At 42.4% G+C, this 20779-nt stretch overlaps 1 protein-coding gene across 1 annotated transcript in view; it reads left to right on the plus strand.

Annotated features, from left to right (window-relative positions):
• Window positions 1-515: 515 nt before the first annotated feature.
• DOCK7 (dedicator of cytokinesis 7) overlaps window positions 516-20779 on the plus strand; it is a gene marked incomplete at its 5' end in the record, with an annotated part of 99255 nt that continues 78991 nt past the window's right edge. Inside the window, 6 exons of the mRNA XM_009580683.1 lie at window positions 516-621; window positions 15026-15201; window positions 15390-15458; window positions 18111-18240; window positions 18347-18559; window positions 18975-19060. Of these exons, the coding sequence (XP_009578978.1) occupies window positions 516-621; window positions 15026-15201; window positions 15390-15458; window positions 18111-18240; window positions 18347-18559; window positions 18975-19060 (780 nt within the window). The remainder of the gene's footprint in view (window positions 622-15025; window positions 15202-15389; window positions 15459-18110; window positions 18241-18346; window positions 18560-18974; window positions 19061-20779) is intronic.

A 20779-nucleotide genomic window follows, 5' to 3' on the forward strand; every position in this document is an offset into this window, starting at 1 on the left:
CACCCTGCGTGGGATTGCTTTTCTGCCCCCGAGCTGAGCGTTGAAGGGGTTGGCTATTGGGTCCTCATCTCTGTGACTGCAAAAACCAAAAATAGGCAGGGGATGAAAATGAGAGAGCAGATGTGTGACCAGGTTTGGAACTGCTGAGGGGTGCGGGGAGTGCTGGAGGAGAGCTTGCCTTGGTAGGAACTGGAAAGACCCTGCTGGGAACAAGTTTATTTGTGCTCAGTGTCATATGCATTTTATTGCCCCAGAAGTGCACAAAAGAGCAGTTCACAAAAGGGAAAAAAAAAAAAGTAATTGCTGTTAAGAACATGTATATGTAGCCTTGTGAGAATTTTGTGATTCTCCGGGAATTTAATATACAAAGTCTGTTCTCACTGGCCGGTGACACTCTTATTCCAACCAGCGCACTAAGTAATTGGTTTCGTTCCAACAGCAGTGTAAACGTATTTGATATATCATCTTCATTGTTACTCTTTTGCAGAGATAATGTTGTCCCTGTCTCGTTTCAGAACTGTAGCTGCTGAAGTCAGGAAGCAGATCTCAGGGCAGTATGGAGGGTCTCCCCAGCTTCTCAAAAACCTCAATATTGGAGGCAGCGTCTCTCATCATACAACTGTAAGTAACGCTTCTCTCCACAAGCTCATGCACTTCAGGTAGCTGTTCTGTTGTGTTTCTTGTCACTCTTGAGAGTGGGACTCAGTGGCTCATCTACTCTTCAGAGGTATTTTAAATGTTATTGTGGAAGTTGAATGTGGTTATTCCTCAGGAATGTGTATGTACTTACACGTTTACAGTCCACTTTCAAGAGTGGCTGAAATGTAGGCCATGTTGTCAGAATCACCCTTTCTGAAGTCAGATTTTCTTGCGTGGCCTACCGGTAACCTCCAAAATTAATTCAGCGTGGTGGTAAAAATTTCAAGACTTCAGCAAACTTTTTCAGGCTGGAACTGTATTTTTGGAAGTGTTCCTTTGATTTGGGTTGTTGCTTCAGGTCATAGCAGTTTCTTTTGCAGCAGTCAACTTAGAAAACAAATATTATAGCATCTTGTTTTCTTCAAAGAGGGTTGATTAGGTCAGGCAGTACTGGAAATGTGCCCTGAATTTGATAGTCTGTACAAGTGTTCTGAGTTTGCAGGAGTTCCTCTCTTGTTTTGGAGTAGGGTCCTGTAGAGTTTCCTCAGTTCATGTGCTGCTCTGTGTCCAAAGTAACGCATTAAAGCTTTCTCATATAGAGAACAAATGCGTCTTTGGAGCTACTGTCATCTCAAAAGGGATCTCCCAAGACTAAGTTGACCCCTAGCTTAGAGGAATGACTTCGCTGCAGGCTGCAAGTTCATTTTTAAGGAGATCTGGCTGTGCCAGAGTCACTGGGCATTGAAGAGCGTTGGAATTCCTGTCGTTTCCCTCTGCATCAGCTGTGTGAGGACGAGGAGACCAGAAGGCTGGCTTTGTCAGCTGTGTACCCAGCCTTAATGGTGAGTGAGCATGAAGGAGGAGGGTTAATGAGAGTGGTGTGTCCAGGGCTAATCGCAGCAATCTCTGTAGGGGTGTGGAATGATAATGCAAAGCCCTGACTTGGCAGTTCTGTATGGTCTTTTGCATAATCCAGTATTAGGCAATAGGGAGGGACCCCTGCTATTAGCAGCGTACACCGGATGGAGCACAAGGGGTCATTGAATTCACTTCCCTGCAGCAATGGATAGCTGAGGAATAGACGCCTACTTTTGAAGGACCCATTGGATGTCCGTCCCACAAGTTTCTGTGCCTCACTTGTCTCACATGTGGTTTCGTCTTGGAACAAGTTGGCTGAATTGCCTTTCTACTCCCCATTGCTTTCATAAAGCAAGATCTCTCTGTGTACCTCTCCAAGCTGTTCCTCAGCCAGACATATTTTTGATAACTGTTTTGCCTTGTATCGCCTCCTTTCGCTCTGAATTGGCTCTTCCACTTTTTCTTCCTATTTCTAAGGTTTTTCCATTCTGCCATCATCTAAGTGTGCGTGCTCAAAGCTTCAGTCCTGTTGATCTTCACATGTAATTTTTAATGCAGGATCAGATTTATTGGTCGCAGTATTGTCAGCCCTGTCTTCAGTTCTGGTATCTGTCATTGTCCTGTTGCTGTTGTGTTTTCTAGAAAATATATGCAAGAATCTATAAAAATTGTGGAAAAGGTCATACTAATTGGAAGCAGGCTCTGAGCCTTTCCTATCAAACAGCATTGCGTGATGGTTGATGTGATAAGCTCCTAGTTTGTCGTATTAAATTCTGTGCTGAGCAGAGATGCTCTTCAGAAGCATGATTAACATGGAGCGATAGTTTGTAGGAGACAGTTTGTAGGAAAAGTATATTTAGTTAAGTCATGAGTCTATATCCTGAGGCTGCATAATATGACAGGGGCTCGCTCGTACTGAATTTTGGTTTAATTTCTCTCCCTTGGGCATCCGTCAGAATCTGCTGTGCCTGCCTGTCCTGGTTTGATAACAAACGTTATGCAGAGAGAAAGCATTACTGCTGTGAAGCTGAAATAGCTATTTGCTCTGGAAAAGTTCAGAAGTTTGTGTGTCATTACACTTTTACAGACAAGAAATAGAAGGCCCTGGATCTGCATGGCTGTTTTGTGTAGCCATACTGGTTAGTGTGGGTTTATAGCCATACCCATAGTGTGGGTTTAAATAGGAAATTTATGCTAAAATGTATGGATATTTTAATAATGCCGTGTGATTGAGTTTCATGTGTCTCCACGATGGCAGCAAATTGCACTGTTGAGTGTGCAGCATGGAACTGGAGGACTTTTAATGATAATGCAGATGTGGTCTCTTCTATCCAGTGCATCTTGCTCATCGTGTTGAGCGCTTCCATAGATATTATGATCCAGATAAGGTCAGCACTGATTCTCTGTTGACAGTTGCCAACAGTAGTTGCTTATGGTAATTCATCTGAGAGCCTTATCACACGCGGTCCAATGGAGACATCTTTATGGAGAAATGTATGCTTTTGTGAATGAAGGGCCCTCAGCACTGTGCTTTGTTGGGCCTTTTGTTTCTTCTTGACTGAAGCCAGTGCAGGGACTTTTCACACTCAACAGACTTGCATGTGGTTGAACCTAGGATAAATGCAAAAAACCTGTCAGCTGAATTTTAGCAAGTCTCTTCCCTTTTGCTTCATGAGCAGCAGACAAAACGCTGCCAGAACTGTTTCTAATTTAGTATCTGGTAGAGCTGGGGAGAAGACACTGCTTTCAAATGACTGTACAGGAGCTTGCAATTTATTATTGTCAGCCTCCACCCTTCTGCCACTTTAGGAGCAGCTGATTTTAATTGCACATTCTTCAAACCACAGATACAGGTCCAAAGCCTTCTGAGGCTTTTCCTGTATAACCTAACGTGCTGAACTGGGACTCCTTAGAGGATGCAGTCCTTGCAGCACTGAGCTTTTATTTTTGAAATCCATAACAGAAGGCACTGACAGTTTTTTACTGAGAAATAGGAGCTGGTAAGGTCTTAGAGTTAGATGAAGGAGTTTTTATTTTTTGAAGTTACTTTTGCAAGTCTCTCTAAATCCACTGGTAAATCGAGTGTGCGTTTGCACCTTGCTGTTTGCGTTCTGGGTTGTAAGCCACATGATGTGCTCATCTTTGGTGCATCGAGAGATTCAATATTCCCTCATGGGAGCTGGGGCTTCTCACCACCAAACTCACTGGTTGAATGCACTGAAAGTGGAGAGCTTGCACTTCCTTTCAAAGAATTCCCCAGCATCTTTCAGGATGGGGTATTTGTTTTGTTTATTTGATTAACTGAACTGTTTACTGTGGGCTATTATAATCCCTCGTGACTAACCACTTTCTTTTCTTTCCAAGTTTATTTTTTCTGTTGAGCAATTCCTTGTGCTATGGTGCTTGTTAACTCTGTCTGCTCACCCTCTGTTGCACCGGTCATTTCTGCTCATTGCTGCGTGCTGCAGCGTGGCAGAGGCCTGAATCCTCTCTCCGGATTTCTGCAGTAGTTTTACCTGGATGAAGCTGGATTGTGGATTGTCAGCGATTAGCATGAGTTACTGCTGAAGCCACCCAAAGCTTTCTCTGAATCTTGGTGTACATGCCTCGGTTTGCTGTTTAATGGCTGCTTGTTATGCTGCTTTGGTGCAGGAAGAGCAGAGTTTTGGTTTGCATCTGCAAATGGAGTCATAGTCTGTTTTTTTCCTTGAGTGTGCTGTCCTTCTATGAGGGCAGATGATGTTCTCAAAGGACGGAAAATAATCACTAGGTCTCCGGACTTCTCTTCAATTGTAGCCCAGCTGTTTTTGTGTCTTGTTCTACATTCAGCAACTTTTGTTGCTTAGTGATATTTATATTTTTCAAATTAGAATTATAAAATCTTGGATTTCTGAATACTTCACTTTTGAGTGCAAAAGATAGTCATTGAAATGTTTTTGGTTGTTGTGCAAAACTTGTTTTGTTTTTTTTTTCCTAAGAAAAGAAAGTTTTCTTAAATTTTCTTTTTTTTTTTTAATCTTTAGAGGTATATTTTAATTAGAAGAGCAGCATTTCATAGAACTTGCAAATAAGCAGAATGATTGTATACTCAGTCGTTTTACAGAAAAATCACAGCTGTTTCCAAAGGGTTAGGGGTAATATTTCCTGGCTGTTGGTGTATGTTACCGCATAGTTGAATGTTAGTATGAGGAGGAACACTGTCATAAGAGATGCTAATTAGTCTGGGAATAAAGGGATCTGGATTCTTGGACATGATGTGATCTGACCATGTCTGCTCTCAGTGCTCCATTTTCTCCATGTAAAATAAAGGTGCTGACATTTACATATCTTTGTAAAGCACTGCCGGGTTTACGGGTATTATGTGGGCTAATTGAAGCTTTGTCTTGGATTTATTGGATGTCAGACTTTGGTTGTGTATTCAAAGATAGTATCTAATTATTCAATAAGAGAATATAGGTTCCTTTGTATATTTTCATTGTTTATTTTAGCATCATTTAAAAGAAGCAGAAAAGATAATATGTGCAAATGAATGGAAAACACTGCAAGGGAAAACATGACAGTATCCATGTGGCATAGAAAAGGGCGTTTTGAAGTGTTCAGAGCCAAGTAATTTTATCATCAAAATCACTAAAATGAAAAGGAAAATGAGCCAAGTCTTAATGCTCTCTCAAAGCTGATTAAGGCTTAATAGTGACTCCCATTATATGTATTTCCTGGAGGTTTTGCCCTGCCTTGCTGGATGGTCTATCCACATCAGACAGGGGAGGATGGGAGAGGCATCCACATCCTCTTCCCTGCCTCCTCCCATTAGGGTTTACTCACAGTTAACTCTGCTCTGGTGCAGGCACTTTCTTTAGTAAATTAAAACTGCTACGTACTATTTCTAAAATCAATAGCGAGTCCTGTTGCACAGGTCACGAGCATTTTGTATGTTAAGTTGGTGAGTCTGGTATCCATTGAAAGGTTGCTGAGCCTCATTTGTCTGCAATAACTTAAACAGTTTATACGTTAGCAGAGATAACTAATCTTAACTAAATGTTATTGTACCAAGTAAATTCAGTTACTTAAACGAAGCATTCATGACAGGCCTGTTAATGGCATTTTTAGATTCTGAGTATTTATTAAATCCTACTCTTTGTTTATTAAAGTTAGTTGTGACACATCTTTTTCAGGAATAAAATGCATAAACAAACTGATGCTTAGTGGAAATGCTGCTGATACGCTAAACTGCAAAAAATTCTTAATATTGGATTCAAATTGCAATGTAAAAATTTTCAGTCTAAGTCCCTGTTGGTCTGCTTGCAGTCTTTCACATTAATGCTGCCACAGTCCCAGCAAGCAGCAGTGGATTGGAAGACCACTGCTTCATGATGCTAAATTACAACTGCTTTCTCCTTCTTGGCTGTCTCACTGCCGCTTGCCTGCGAAGGCTCAGGAGAGCAGGCAGAGCGTGCTTTAGTAGTGGCTGTGAGAGTGCACGAAGGAGTAAGTCTATGTCAGAGGACACGCAAGCGTGTAAGGCGTAGATGCGCTGCTGCAACAGTTCCTTTGTATATATGCACTTGCAGCCTTTTGCAGTCATGAGGCAGCTTAAATGCATTGTTAGCCTTTTTAGCGCTAAGCTAATTTGAATGAGACCCACATCTCTATTATCTGGGCTGGCAGGGTTGGGTGGATGCACCCAGGTTTTGCACCGGCCTGGCCAATGCTGTCACTGTGCAGGGGCACTCGGGTGGCTCTGCAGAGCAAGCTCTGAACAGCAGGCAAGGAGACTTGAGGCTGGAGGTCCGCTGTGGTCCCCAGAGCTTCGGTCGACGGGCTGAGCCTTACTCTGTGATGGCTGTTCCGCTGCAGGGGTTAGCTGGGTGCTGGGGCTCATTGCCGGCGTCTCCAGGCAGGGCTGCTCAGGCGCACAGAGCTGAGACATTGGGACTGTCTGTGCCCGAAGCTGGCTCAGACTTGCGTGGTTTGTTAGGTGAAGCTTTGCTCCCCGTGAATGTGGCAGACACAGTGATTTCTTCACCTGGGCACGTACATAAACCATTTCAGCTGTCCTCTAGTGCTGCTCCTGAGCTAATAGCATGGGCAGCTCCACGCGACACCAGCTCTGGCGTCTTCGCGTGTCTCCTGGTTAACCATACCCTGGATAAATTGTCCACTGATAATTGAGACGTGACGGTGCCAAGTATTTTCCACTCAGAAGAGCATGCACGTTCGTGGTTACTGTGGTTCAGCTTGCACAGTTCAGAGCCACCGTGGTTTGCCTGTGTGAACCCTAAGGGTCTGGAGGGATCTATCTCCGCTGATCTGATGTAGTGTTTCTGCCAAATTGGGAAGTCTGTGATTTTTTTTCTAGAGTCTCTGGTCAAACTGTTTAGCTTTTTCGTTCCTCTAATAATGGAGCTTTGATGTTTTCTTTGTCTCAGTCTCTGCGCTCTCAGTTTTGGTGCAGTTTATCAGAGGGTAGCTCTTTCAGATCAGTCTTAGCACTTGTATTTTCTATATCAAAGTCTCTGAGTTCTTGAAATACTCTCTTGGTGAAATTACATGACTCTTAGTCATCAAAGAAGATACTGTCATTCTTCATACCCATCCTTGGAGGCATAACTTGTGTCTTTCTGGGTTTGGTAAGAAATTGCTTTAGTATTCCCAGATAACTAATTAATCTCTGATTAATATTAATATTTCTATCCCAAATGGCTTCTTACATTAGCAACCAGTTATAATAGCAAATAACATAGCAATACTTGTACATAAAACACCTCGCTGGTTTTGTGACTGGCTGTTACTTGTTATATGTAGGATCCCTCTTTAGGTAGGTGTATTTACAAATATTTCCTTTCATTAGAGGCTTTTTCTGTTTCAAGCATTGTGGTATTACATGAATTTGACACACATTACAGATCATTGGGCTTGTCTGTAAAAAGAATCCAGAACTTAATACTAAATATTCTCAGATCTTAAAAATGGAGGCTAAAACATTTTTTGTCTTAGCAGAGAATGCTTACAGAAATTTTTGAGGCATATTTACAATTTGAAATGAAGGACTTTTATCAGCTATTCTCTGTAGTAATTACATCTTTCAAAACACCCCGCAAAAGAAATAATAAGAGCTAGAGCAAAGCAGGAGATATGGAACTACATTCCAGAGGCAGTACGCATGTATGTAGAGATAATGAATGCACTCTATGGCTGGGGAGGTGTCACCCTCGCTGAGGGTTGGTAGCTGTCTGTGGTTGATGAAAAACAGAGATTGCTTAGGAATCTCCTTGGTTCATTTGAATATTTCCATGTATTATAAATGCAGCCAGAAAATTAAATGCAGTCTCTGTGCTCACCAGTCATTAGGCATATGAAATTAGGGGTATGGATTTTCTGAAATGCAGTAATGGTAGTAGACGAATATGTGATTCTTAGAATTTGGATCCAGTGATGATCATTTTTGGAGTAAGTGTTTAAGTGAAAGAAAATGTAATTTATGCAAGTAAAACATATTTTTTAATACTTGAGCATTGTCAGTGGTTAATATTGCACTGCTTATGTTTTAGAGCCTCTTAGAGTGCCTATGGCCTGTAGTTTACTCCTTACAAAAATCTGATGCCTCTGTTTAGGAAATATATTTCTTTAAACCGTTACCTTTTTTAACTTGCCTGCAGATTTTTTTTTTTTTTCAGTGTGTTACATTTCCTGTATTCTCAGATTTACGCTGAGTCCTTCCTACGGTGCGTTAGAGTTGACTCCTGTTGCGGTTCCCTGAGATACCAGTATCCCTTTAAGGGTGACGGGATTTTGCCACAACAAGAACAGGCCATCTGCATTCCTGAGTGCTCAACAAGGGAAGTGACTGACTGCCCTGGAGACCTAGCGATAGCTAAGAGAAGGCTGAGGCTCAGCTTTGAAATGTTAATCTGCTTCTTTTGTCCTTCCAAGATTTTGCCCAGGGAGGCGGTGGGTGGGAAGTTGGTATTAATTTAGAATTGGAAGCTTTGGTGCAATCTGTTACAGTTTCAGCCCATTATAAATTGTTTAATATTTAAGGAGGTATTGAAGTTAAGATGGAACTTTGTCCTACTTCCAAAATTGGCAAGAAATATCACCCTGCTTTTGAAGAAGTGCCTAGCCACCAAGTAAAAATAGTAGTCAGGATCCTCCCTGGGATGAGGAGCTCTGCAAGGTTAATTTTTCAAGGTCCCTTATCATATCCTCGCAGGGAATTTTACTCCCACACAGGAGGCAGGAGGTATAACATCCAGTCTTCGCCATTGTCATTTTTACAGGGCCCCAAATTGTACTGTGATCCTCACAGAGACTGGGTCTCTGCCCTTGGGAATTACGCATCTCATTTTAGATAAAAGGAAAATTGGTCTTGGGTTGGGCCACGAGCAACTTGGGTTCAAATCCCTGTTCTGCCAGATGCATCCTGCCAAACCATCACGTCATAACCATTTAAAATGCGTGTGCCATTGTGTGTGTCCCCCGCCCCCCATGAGAGTAAGCATCTTGGGAGGGCAGAGGTGAGGGAGGGAGAAGGAAATGCGAGGGACACGGTGCTCTTCTTGGCTGTGCTGGCATATGCTAGCTGGAAAAGTCTGCAAAATTGTAGCTGGGATCAGTGAACACACTTAGAACGCGTGTCCCACAAGACTACTCGTGGTGCTCATTACAACACGTGTGAGTTAGGCAACAAAATTCTGCAGTAGGATCTAGAAATATCCCCTCTGCCCAGCTGTTTGTGTAGGGCAAGGATAGGTTAAAGTCCTTCAGGCAAAAATCTGAATGCCTGTGGACACCAGAGCACATAGCAATGATCTACACAGGACTACTTCTGTGCTTCAGTCAGTATCTGTGAGATGGAGATAATAATTGTCCCTTTTTCTGCCCTAGTTGCTACTGTGATCCTTTACGGACCTTCTGTGCAGTGCCCAGGAGAGCAGACCTTTAGTCTTCAGGTACTAGTGTAGGTGTAACTGGTTCAGTAAGGCAGCAAACTGGAGGGGGAGGCTGTTCAGGCAAGGGCACGTAATAATGGCTCATTAAATGGCATGCTAATGAAATACTTAACCTGTGGTCATTTCTTGAGCATGATGGAAAAGTTCATCTATGGCAAGCATCCCCATTGCCTTTGTTATGCTGCCTTTTGAATCGCCTGGCCCTGCACGCTTCTGCTTGCTGAGCTCCCTCTGAGCACGGCTGCTGCTGCCTTCCCTGTCAGTTGTACACGGCCAACACCGCTGCTCGGCAAACCCCCGGTCGCTGGGGCACGCGGGAAGTCCTGCTTGTTAGAGGGGTCTGCTGTGGGCACGAGGGAGCTGGTTGCAGTCGTCTTTTCTCAGGAATGCTACAACAGAGCAGATCTAATACAAATCTGCCCTTTGCATTTTATTTTTCTGCTTCCTTGGTGGGGTGGAATAAGCCATGAGCTTTGCAATGTGGTGCCCCGGCTGTAGAAAAAAAACTACATGTTAGCTCTTTGCTCCTGTAGTCCTTGGGTGAGATGCTTGGCTAAAGTAAATGGGGGTTTGTGTTACCCTCCATGGAGTTATGCCATGTCCCCTAGCAGAGGCTTCTGCCCCTGTTGCCAGATTTGTGCAGATGCTTCTTCTGTAACTGATGATGATACAGGTAGGTGCTCAAAAGAAGGAAATAAATAGGAGAGAGACATGTTTCAGTGAGCAGTGCACTAAAACTACAGCAAAATACAATGTTTGCTGTCTAGAGAAGGACAAAGTCAATAGGAAGCGAAATTTTATTTTCAAGCTTTTAAGGGGATATAACAGTGAAGAATAACACAGCCCTGAAGAAAAAAGCTTGACTGTCCCTGTTGCAGGAGAGTTGTAAACCTTTGAAATAGGGTTTCGTAATGCAACTGCTGAGAGCCATAACTGCAACAACACAGATGCACCTATGGAACAGGTGTGTTAAATGGTTTATATAAGCCAAATCAATCAGGCTGGTGTCTTAGTTAAGCTGACAGAGCGTGTGTCTATGGTCAGGTTAAGGACATATATATATGCAGAATCGTTATTTGCAAGCGATGTGTTTGATTCGGGGTAATTGGGCTGTGTAAGTCTGAAAAAGAGAGTCCCGTTTGATTTCTTCTGTACTTTCAGTTTATGAGTATGTTGTATTTGGTGTTTATGTTGGCAGGCAGCCGGTTATGCCCCTCTTACTCATACCGAGCGGCCCCTTTCTCCCTGCGTAGTCCTGTTCATTTTAATAGCACCAGAATAGCACTTGCCCCGAGTGAGGTGGCAGTGTCTGATCCTGGGATGAAGACTGAGTGAAAACTGGGTTAAGGAATTGTCTGAAAGGTTGTCCAAAATTTGATCTGTAATTAATTACAGGTTGTACAAAATCAAGGAGTGTGTTTTAAAAGAGAAATAATTGTGGTTCTGGGAGCAGGCTTTCCTTTGCATATTTTTAGCGTGTATTTGCCATTAGTTTAGACTGTTCCATAGTCCTGGCTGGGAAGATGGTCAGAGCTCCTGTACAGCTGTAGTTTCCAGAGGGCCTTAATAAACTCCTTTTGGAAGAAACGGATACCCTGTCAACAATTTCTTACAGTGGCGCTCCAGCATTCCCCCGTTAGGTTTATTACCCAGGTGGTAGGTGGACTGCATGATTGCAGATACTTGACTGAAATTGTCCCTCTGCCTTTGGAAGTCTGATAAAGAAAAACCGACTGCATTTTGTCGAGGAGGCATCTACCGTTGCATCCTAGGCGCTATCAGGAGGAATTGAAAAGGCCTTTCCTGGAAGCAGGGTGAAGATTGCATGTTGCTAGCAAGATGCAGCTCTGTCTGCAGCCTGCCAGCAAGCAGGGCTGTGGGAGAGGACAGCTTTATAGCTCCTCAGCTGTTCCCCCATTTCTGCTGCAGCAGATTTCAAAACCTTTTAATATGCAGCTGAAAGTGGCACTTGCTATTCCTGTGATAACTGGAGATCAGCTGTATGTCAGAGTGGTGCACAAGGATAAGGGTGAAACTTTTGTAAACTAAGAAAGTATCACAATCCTAATAGGCCAGGGGAGTCGGCTCTTGGGTGCCTTGTTATTTTTCCTGGGTGCCACAAGCAGGTAAGCTGGGCCTGGAGACTCGGAGATGAGATGATAGAGCAGGTTCTGCTCCTCAGTCAGCGGTGAGGCTGGGATGATGAGGTTGGATAACCTGGTCTTTGTCTGAACTTGCCCAACTCCTTTGGTGTGTCCATGTGATCTGATGGATTCGTATGACGATTTCAGGCGACTTTGGCCAGGTTGCAGATAACACTGGAGTAGTCCCTTGTATATCGTCTCTGTTCTTGGTCTCATCCACAACTTCAGAGGGATGCAGGACAGAGGAAAGGTTAAGGCATCAGCAGTGAGAGCCATTAGAGGAGCTGTCGTGGTTCAGTTCAGGCACTGGGACACCAGTTGGGTTCATTTTCCTTTTGGTGCATTTGTTCATCCTTATTTCCTCCTCTTCTTTCATCACTTCTTCCCCCACAAATATCTAAAGCTTAAAATAATGTGCTTGCCTTTTATCTGCCAATAGTCTGACACGAAGTAGTTCCTCTTCATAACCATGAATTTATGTTTGGCCTGTTTACTCAGGTGCTAGACAGTATTTCTGGCTGCACAGATGGTGAGTCTAATACAGGCTTCTGGGTTTGACTTTTATGTTTGTTTACATCTTCATGGTACGATAGTTATCCGAGGAGGCAAACTGGAAAATTGTGAAGTGCAACCTTGGGCCTCATCCTGAGATGTACGAAGGGCTTGGAAACCCCCGGAGCGCAGACCCAGGACCTGGCATTGGATAGCCCCCTAAGCACTGCCCTCCTTTCTGCGTTAGCTGTTTTTTAACTAGCGTAGCCAGTTCATTCATCTTTTGTCCAATATATTACAATGTTCTTGTTGGACAAGTGAAATTTGAGATGTAAAATGCCAGGAATGGGGAAACATGGTGTGTTCGGGGCAGTGGCAGTCTCTGCCCTGTGTCTGCTTGGTCCTGCACGTCCCCATCAGCTCTGCATTAATACAGAATTTTTTCCTCGTCTGTTTGTAATTTTCTTCTGTTTATCAGGATGAGTGAATTAGAAAGATTGGAGGGAATGAGGAAGAGGTTCCTCTTTGTTAGCCTGGGCGATGCACAGGTAAATGAGATTGTGCAGACTGAAACACAACACTTGCATGGGCAGTTTGGTTTTGCTGAGCAAGTGCACTGGATGGTGCCTCAGCTTTGAAGCTGCCAGTGTGGAAGGGAGGTCAGCAGGAGGAGTAAAAGTAAGTCTTAAAATGTTAGGGCTTAAAAATAGGGTCGGTTAAGCAGCTTTAAGTCACCCTCCAAGGCTACCTTAACCCTCTGGCCTTCTTCCAGCGAGCGTGCTTTCAGTGTCCAGCACAGAGCTGCATCGTTGCGTGGATGGGGCTCTGGCCTGGCAACGAGAGGACCTGAGGGAGGGCCTTTTCCCAGCACCTCTGCTACCCAATGCCTCTGTGGCTTTTGCCCAGTGATTTTGTTATTTTTATCTTCATTTGCAAGGAGTCTCTATTTCTGGGTTCTTACTCTTCTTTGGGTTTGAGGTTTATCGGTGGAAAGGATTATATGCACGCAAAGTAGCAGTAGTATTATGCAGCAGCTCTTCTGAAAAAACATGCACTTTTAGCAATTCCTCAATCATAAACTGTCACACTTCACTACTGTATGTTTTGTCAGTCATCTAGTGCCAAATGGAGCTGGTCTATCTGTATGTAAGAAACAGATAGTGTGAGGTGATGACATGTTAACTGTAATGTGGGAAGGAGCAATGACAAGTTCTGCTCATTGTGAGTTTTGCAGTGAGGAAAACAGTTAGAAGTATCTGGTTTGTATTTTCAAAAGTTCTCCAGACCACATTTCCAGAGTTCAGGATTAGAAGGGGAAAAAAGGTTGTCAGAGATGGATAGGTGATGATGGTGCATGTCTTTACACAGGTATTAATTTGTCTCATTTACCTAAATTGCAGAACTTAATACTGAGTTTCTAGACATATATTTTTTCATATTTTTTTGTGGACCAGATTCTTATCTGGCATGAAGTCATCTGGTCCAACTCACCTGACTTTATTGGAGTCATGCCATTTTTCTACTGAATGATTTGCCTTCTGTATTTTAAAAAAATTGCAGTATTCATTGAAGTTTGCTGCAGTAGGAGAGATTCTTTCAATACCCTCTGTGTTAGCCAAGTCTCTTTCCTTGAATAAAAAGTTGATTAATTTCAGAACTTTTTGGTAGTAGAAGTTTAAAAACTGGAATTTGAGATTGGTATAGTGATTTTTTTGAGAAGCACATTTAAAACTTAAGTTTTAAGTGTTCTTTTTTAAGTCATCTCCAGCAGAAGACAAGCTACAGGATAGTTCCCTGTCCCACAGAAATCGTCTGGATGACAGGAAAGAGGAAGTAGTAGAGAAAAATTGCTGAATTTTGTTGTGTTTTTATGACTCATATGAAACGACTCAGCCTCACTGGGATGTGCCAGGGAATTCTAGGAAAACTGTCAATTGCTGTAGAAACGGGTTCCTCAAAATTTGTTTTTAGTGTTTCATTTTCTTAATGTCTGTTTATGTACAGCCTCAGTATAATGATCTCATATCAGAATATATGTATGTATTTATATAATATACATATGTAAAAATACACAGTTATGCAATGTATGTATCCAGTTTATGCAATTTTTTTTTTCATGTATCTAAAAAAATCTCACTTTTTTTCAGTATAGTGAGATCAGTACCGCCAGTGAAATCTACTGTTTTCCTGCACGTGTGTTTGTTCAGTCATTCCTTGTGCTTCGGGTGCAAGCTTCGTGTCCAGTAAAGATGCTTTTTAAGCATCCATTTTATTTAGAGCAGTGTCCCTTCCTGGCGTGGTCAGAGTCATCGTGGCACTGAAGGTTCTAATATGAGGGAGAAGAGGTGGTTAAACTTGTGCCTGTGGTGGATGAACATTGTGTTTTGTGTTGCCAGAGAAGTGATTTAGTTTGAAATAATGTTAGTCTTTAGAGTTCTGTGGCTTTGTGAGTTCCTGGTAAATCAGCCAGTGCTCTGGATTCCTGTCTGGGGGCCGTGCCTGAGGGTGAAAGGGTTCTTTGCATCTTGCGTCAGGGTGAAGGTTCCCTTTGTGATCAGAGCAGCAGCATGGTCAAAAGAAATCCAAAGTCATACACATGGGAAATAAAGTGTAATATTTTCTTTTCATGCAAACGGATTAATTTCTTGAAAATAGATGAAAATGCCTTTTTTTTTTTTTGAGATGATCTTGGTATGCATCATAGAAATAACCAGAGAAATACTGGATAAAAGATAAGACATGAAAAATTGCTTTATGATGTGTGTTAGCTAAGGCTAACACCGCTAGGGTTAATTATCGTTTGATGTTAGATCAAGTTTCCTCAACAAGGCAGAAGAGCTGGTTTAAAAACCAAAGTAGAATATGTGCATGTGAATTTTTTTTTTTTTTTTTTCCCCCCTTTCTCTCTGTTTTAAGAGCCTTCCATCGCTTGTCTTTTCCCAGGTACCACTTACAGAAGCAGTGGACCCGGTTGAGTTGGAGGACTACCTTATTACACACCCAATTGCAGTGGAGTCCGGACCCCTGAGAGACTTGCTTGAGTTTCCTCCCGATGACATCGAGGTTGTGTACACCCCCAGAGAATGTCGAACGCTTGTGTCGGCTGTGCCTGAAGAGAGGTAGGAGGTGACAGGGTAACACCTGGCGCAAGGGAATTAATTGTTCTGGATTGGCAAGGCTGAAGCCTGGAATTTTTGTCTGTAAATGCCTGAAAGAGTAAATACAAACCTAAGTGGAAGTATGTATGTTTAAGAAGTCATTATCGTGTCTGTGATTTTGAAGGTGTTTGTTTTTATTCTTTTAACAGTGAGATGGACCCTCATGTGAGGGACTGTGTAAGAAGTTACACGGAAGACTGGGCAATTGTGAACAGAAAGTGAGTTCCCCTGTGGTATTTGTCAGCTTGATTTCATATTTAAATTTTCACGGGATGGCTAGCTGGTGTGAGGAGGCTCAAAAATTATTGTCCTGGCTACTGATTCCATGTGCCCTGGCTTTTAGTTGCCCAGCTCAGCTGAACTGATGCTTTGTGTTTAGCTGAAATGATGCTTTGTGTTTGGAAAATTAGATCTCAGATGTCAAAACCCCTTGGGGCATTTTTGAAAATCTAGGACATTTTAGTCAACAGTTGTTCCTTTAGAATGATAGAGAAATTAGGGAATGTGAACAAGTAAAATTACTTTCAGCATGTTTCTTTGTTCCATACATTTTTAGCTCTTTTTAGGGAGAATTTGCATTAATTTTGTAACGATGTAAGATTTATGTGCAGGCACAACCACCTAATAGATAATGTGCCTCTGCAGCATTCATTTGTTCCCAAAGAGACTTTGAGAAAGTACGTAATTTAAACAAATAATTGTTAATATTTGAACTATCACAACATTTATCTAATGACTTAACCGTTTAGAGAATGTGCATGCATTGATTAATTTATGCAAATTAGCAGGAAGGTTTCTGATTAGGTTTACTTGGAACATACACTCTCTCGGGTGATTGAAAGTCTGATGACTTCAAGAGCTACTGTCAAGGAGTAAGTGATCCATGTGATGTGCATCACCTACAAATGACTTGACTACAGCTACAGCTCTGCCCTTGTGGCAGTTGCTACAATTCACTGGTTTAATGTTGTCCTGAGAACCACTTCAGGGGATGCTGAAGATATACTTTGCAGTGCTAAGATGACCTAATAAAAATGTGGTTTGTAATCTCATACCAAAAAAAAAACCCAGAAAGAAACCTGAGAGAGAGAGAGACATGCTTTATTAACTCCCAGCCTTTGTGGGCAGAGTCTAGAAGGCGCAGTGTGACCCACCCAGCCAGCACACCTCTTGGTTTCTCAGAGATTTTCACTGGTATCTGGAATACCTGGGTGTGATTCCTGAACAGAGGAGGTTTAGTTGGAGATGGTAGGGCTTTCTGTCCTGTGCAGATCAGCTGCAGGTTGCGTTCTCCGTCGGGGAAGGCATGAAGCTGAAGACATCAAAGTTGCCTGAGTGGGTTGAGGATGTGCTGAGTGATTGTTGAACTACAGTCAAAGGTTTTCTTGCCCCTTCAGAGGAGGAGAGGCACTACCATAAACATTCATAGCAGTTTTTAGTTGGATAAAATCATGGCAGTGGACTGGGTAGAAACAGAAGGGTTACTGCTGGAGCGGGGGAAGAGCCCGAAAGCTTGGCTGGGAAGGATTGAACTGTTTTTCAAGTAAGGATGGTAACAAGTTTCTTTTAATCCATCCTATTGGATAGTTACAAGTGCTTTGGCTAGCTCTGGGGGCACAAAATCCAGGTCTTCTAGCTTTAGAAGAACATAACTTCTGATGCGCCATGCTTCTTTCTCCCATCCCAGGGGAAACAATCTTTATTTCAATCTCTGTCTACAGTTCTTTGTAACCAAAATGTCTTTGGGGGCAGACAAATCCATCCATTCAGTGATTAATAGTATTGGAAAAGGTAAATAAGTTTTCTTCACTGGCCTGAAAAAAAAATTAGCATATTCTTATTTCAAACGTGTGGCGTAATTTCTGTATGCTAGACTGATGGTGGCAATGATCACAGACATCTCTGAAGTCAAGTCTGATTTAGGATGAATTTACGCTTGTTGGTGGGGCTGTGATTGAAATGCAGACATCCAGATGAGGATTATACAGATAGATCAGCTCTCAGGAATTATAACCTAGCGAGGAAAATGCTTTCCTCCTTTTTCTCCTCCCTTTCATTATTCACTGCTAGCACATCCATGGTTTTCACATGTCTGTACATCCTTCTGTGGTAACTTTAGTAACAGGGCAGGATAAGAACAATTAATTCTAGACGTGACCCGAGCACTACTTTGGGAACTGACTTAGAGTGCGTATTGTAAGGAGACTGTGGCTCTGGCCATATGTGTGTGTAATTATAGACATAGTGCCATTTGGTATCCAAAAATTTGTTAGTCAAAGAAATCTGATCTTGTCAGCAACAGTAGACAGACTGTTTACTAGCAAGCGCTCCTTCACCCTGGAAAGCTCTGAAGGACCCTATTCTGCTTATAAAGATGCTATGGGAAGATGCTCATTTTAGTTGGGGTTGGAAATTCATATGTTTTCCAGAGGTGCTCAGGACTCCTGCGCTTCATGCAGTCCTACCTGAAGTTGATGTTTTGGTTTTAAAGGTATTAACAGTATCTGCTTCAAGTCAGTTCTTGCTCTAGCAGAGCCACTGGCCTTCCATCCCCATGTTCTTGGCCTGTTTTAAGCTTGGCATCACAATCGCACATTTTATGATGACCTTAATTGGCCATTGATAATACTTCTTTTGACATCACCCAGGGTTGCTTTATAGTTGAACAGAGTCACATTGTAGTACTGGAATACTGGGGTTTGGATTATTACCCAGCTACAGTGGAGGGTGACTGGAAATACTGTTTGCAGAGAGCAGCTTATGCTTTGAGAGGATCCACACTGATAATACTGGGTTTGTTCTGTAATTCTGCTTCTGGGTTTGAGGTCAAAAAAGATGCTAAGAATGCATTTGAAATACTTTGTTTTCAGATATCACAAGCTGGGAACTGGATTTAATCCCAACACCTTAGACAAACAGAAGGAGAGGCAAAAGGGGCTCCCCAAACAGATCTTTGAGTCTGATGAAGCTCCAGATGGCAACAGTTACCAGGATGAACAAGTAATGTACCTTTAAAACCTTGCTACATAAAACCTAATTTATAGTCGCATTTTAAAAGTGCAGTCCCTTTCCCATTGTAAGTTGCTTTTAATTTGTTGAATCTCAGGATGACCTTAAACGACGTTCAATGTCGATTGACGATACTCCCCGGGGCAGCTGGGCATGCAGTATTTTTGATCTGAAGAACTCCCTTCCAGATGCCCTTCTCCCAAACCTGCTGGACCGAACCCCAAATGAAGAGATTGACCACCACAATGAAGACCAGAGGAAGTCCAGTAGGCATAAGGAGCTTTTTGCACTACATCCAGCACCAGATGAGGTATTTTTACATACATGTGGGTGAGACTAAAAAAGTGAAGGATACAGGGAATGTGAAAATTGTCAGTCTGCCATGGATTTAAAGGAGTTAAGATCACCTATGTTTAATATCCATGAGAACCTTAGCTATTTTGCAGGTTGCATGTTTTTTAGCATATTGTCTTGCCATAGATACTACTTTCTGAAGATTGGTTTTCCTTTATAGTTATGCAATCCCCTATAATGTAGAAACATTAAAGGCATTTAATTTAGCATATTTATAGCTGCTCATGGATGCAACATGCTGGTAAGCCTTGGATTAAATTGGTGCTAGTGTCTTAGAAAAAAGAAGTGATACATATGTTTGCTTCATAATGGTATTAGTGGTTTGTACAAGTGTCGTGTCTCTAAATTGCTGTTCCTGTGACGAATTTCAGGAGGAGCCTATAGAACGACTTAGTGTCCCTGAAGTACCCAAAGAACACTTTGGCCAAAGACTCCTGGTGAAGTGTTTGTCCCTTAAGTAAGTATCACTCCAACAGACAGCTGCATTACAGAAATTTAGAATTTGAATCTGCTGTTATATCCACGTGCATCTGGAATAACTGCTGCCTTGTTTATTACCCTTGAAGGGATGTAACATTGGTTGGTTGGTCATAGGCTTAAAGGCTAGTTCTATAAAGGATAAGTTACACAGTACTGTGCATCAGACAGTGTGGAGAACAAGTCTTATGAGGAGCGGCTGAGAGAACTGGGGTTGTTTAGCCTGGAGAAGAGGAGGCTGGGGGGACACCTCATCATGCTCTACAGCTACCTGAAAGGAGGTTATAGCGAGGTGGGGGTTGGTCTCTTCTCCCAAGTAACCAGCGATAGGACGAGAGGAAATGGCCTCAAGTTGCGCCAAGGGAGGTTTAGACTGGACATTAGGAAAAATCTCTTTACTGAAAGAGTGGTCAGGCCTTGGAACAGGCTGCCCAGGGAAGTGGTGGAGTCACCATCCCTGGAAGTATTTAAAAGACGTGTAGATGTGGCGCTTAGGGACATGGTTTAGTGGGCATGGTAGTGTTGGGTTGATGGTTGGACTCGATGATCTCAGAGGTCTTTTCCAACCTTAACGATTCTATGATTCTATGATCTTCAAGACTTTCTTTAGTGGTGTGATATAGAAAGTATTCGCCTTCCTTGGCTTTTCTCTGCGTTGCTTTTCAGCCCATTCTGTAGCTATATCTGTTCCATATTACTAGCACGCATGCTTCACTGCACTCGTTCAGGGCTCTGAAGTTGGCCAGTCATTGGTGTGCAGCTCTGTAACAAGGATGTTTAAGTGGGGGGAAAAAAAAAAAAGATTAAAAATGCTTAAGCCTTAAAACATAAGACAATCAAAGATTTGCCGAAGTTTAGGCTCAACAACCTTGACTGTGTCCCTTTAAGAGTGAAGACTTTATATACTTAGCAAGCATTAACTGGAGGAATAGAAACCTGTTAAACAAGTTTAATGAAGTGGAGCTCCTGAATATAGGGTTACCTGCAGCTGGTTCATTGCCTATAACTCTTCTCTAATAACACAAGGTAAAATTTTACTGTTATTCCCTTGGAGAAATAAAGTACAAAACTGATTTTCCACACTGCTGTATTCATCTTCTGTGTCCTCAGTTAGGTCAACCCTTCTTATTAGAGAGCTCCAGTTAGACTACATTGCGGCTCATAACTGAGATATATGTGTGGGACATATCTCCTGCTCGTAGAGTACTCCAGGACCTAATATAGCCATAGAGATGAACTGATTTTGCAGCCTTTTATGAACTGGAACAACATAATATGCAGTAGCAGTGGAGCTTCCTCTCCAAAGGATGGTGTCTTTAGCATAAATAAGTTAGATGCTGGAAATTAACGATTTCTGCTATTTAAGCATCTCTTACTGACTGTAAATTTATAGAAAATCTGCGCAAGTACATGCTTGTTTGTGTACCAAAGTAATCTGTGAAACTGTACTTACAATTGTTATAGCGAGCATCCAAGATCGTGCTATCTTAGGGCACAAAAAGAAGTACGTAGTCTCTTCCCCAGGGAAAAGGCTAAGATGATCTAAGCAGGGTCATTTTCAGGTTAATCTCGCCTTTGTTGCAAAACTAGAGAAAATACCTGTTTAATGATGCAGTCCTGTATGTTGTTCTCCCTGTTGGCGGAAAGAGTTCCAGGCTGAAAAGCTGAGAGCTCTTGTGCAAGGACTGGGTGCATGGGG

This window comes from Fulmarus glacialis, unplaced genomic scaffold, assembly GCF_000690835.1.
Source record: "Fulmarus glacialis isolate BGI_N327 unplaced genomic scaffold, ASM69083v1 scaffold10726, whole genome shotgun sequence".
In the NCBI taxonomy this organism is placed as follows: Eukaryota; Metazoa; Chordata; class Aves; order Procellariiformes; family Procellariidae; genus Fulmarus; species Fulmarus glacialis.